Source organism: Monopterus albus, unplaced genomic scaffold, assembly GCF_001952655.1.
Source record: "Monopterus albus unplaced genomic scaffold, M_albus_1.0 scaffold131.1, whole genome shotgun sequence".
In the NCBI taxonomy this organism is placed as follows: Eukaryota; Metazoa; Chordata; class Actinopteri; order Synbranchiformes; family Synbranchidae; genus Monopterus; species Monopterus albus.
This window is the reverse complement of record NW_018128011.1, coordinates 1,065,250-1,066,795: the sequence shown is the minus strand read 5'-3', so window position 1 is coordinate 1,066,795 and position 1,546 is coordinate 1,065,250. Positions and strand designations below refer to the sequence as shown.

General features: G+C 44.1%; 1 protein-coding gene across 1 annotated transcript in view; it reads right to left on the bottom strand.

Annotated features, from left to right (window-relative positions):
- Window positions 1–1,546, bottom strand: part of caskin2 (CASK interacting protein 2) — a 65,288-nt gene that overhangs the window by 15,728 nt on the left and 48,014 nt on the right. Inside the window, 2 exon segments of the mRNA XM_020613228.1 lie at window positions 2–108; window positions 574–682. Of these exon segments, the coding sequence (XP_020468884.1) occupies window positions 2–108; window positions 574–682 (216 nt within the window).

Below are 1,546 nucleotides of genomic sequence, written 5' to 3'. Positions count from 1 at the left end.
TCGGAGCAGCTGCTTGATGTCCTTGCTGGCATGGGAGGTGGTGAACTGGTTGACAATGTCCAGCGCCGTCTGGTTGTAATTATTTCGGATATTCACGTCCACGCTGGCCTGCAAGGACAAAGGACAGTAGACACCGACAACAACATTTACCGTCTTCTATACATTTTGTTCTGCAATCTGTCTCTTTCATAGAAAAAACGTCTCTGCAGTATGGCCTCCGGGGTTTAGTTAGTGGCTGTTCTGATCGTACATCAGCAGTGAACTCAAATGGGAAGTGTTGCTGCAGTGGTATGGGACAAAATACCACTATGGGTAAAACACTGCAACCCTGTCTCCTAAAGATTCTCTTCATACCATATACTTACTACAAAAGGGACAAAGCAAACATGTCTTGTATGAATCGTAAAGCCACCCAGATCAACATAAGTTTTATCAACACATAAGTGCTACCTACTGAGAGGAACCTGTTGTGAACTCAGTGTTGTAATGTTAAAACTGACTGTGAGGTTTTCACTGAGGTGTGTGAGGAAACAGCTGTGGACATTCTGAGGGTAGAATCTCAGATGAACTCACGTCCAGCAGAAGCCTGACCACTTCTGTTTTCCCGTACAGAGAAGCTTCGTGCAGAGCCGTCCCAGACTTGGTGGCCTTGTTGATGTCGATGCCAGCCTTCAGCAGCAGGCTGAAACAAACAGGAGAGAGACACGATCCACACCTGAGTGCTGCAACTGAGCACACTATCAACTGAATGGAGGTTTGCTTGCAGAGCTAGAGTCTGTGACAGAAGTCTGCAGAAATGCAGTACAAGAGGGACTTTATTAGTTTGTCGTATGGTGGAAACCCACTGCAAGGGGTCTGTCAAATCCTGTGACACTGCTACTTCTCGCTTCCCATTTCAGTGCTCAATCGGTTAAAAGCACCTTTCCTGATAACAAGCAGTGTCAACAAGGCACCTACCACTTTCTCCAAAAAAAATTACAGGACTGTGTGCCAAGCAACACTTTAATAAAGACCTTCTTGTTCCCAGGCATTTAACCACAGCAGGTGAAGATTAAACTTAAACCAACAGTTTCTTGGAAAATCACCAGAGATTCAAAGTAAATGTTGCACACATCTGCACTAAGTTGACATTTTTAACTTCTCCATAAAGGTTTTATGTACTGTACCTCTGATCCTGAACACAATGATATACTTTTAGTGGTCAAAGTTGTCATGGCAGCAGCAAAATCATCTGTCGAACTCGTCTGTGCTGCTGTTAATGATCAGAAAGTAAACGGACACCCCCCCCATCTTCTAACTTTAGAGAATAAACTAGACAAAGGCACCTTGTGTGATTCTAAGCACACTGTCACAAAAGTGGCTAACTTGTTGCACCTTAACAGACCCAGTTATTCATTAAAGCCTTGATGGTACATACACACGACCGTCCTGCTTTCAGGAGGATTCAGACAACCTATTATACAGCAGGTTAATTTTCATTCTAAAATGCTGAGTGGTAGCTTCCCCAGTGTGCACACACATAGAGACATGCACATGTCACAGGGAG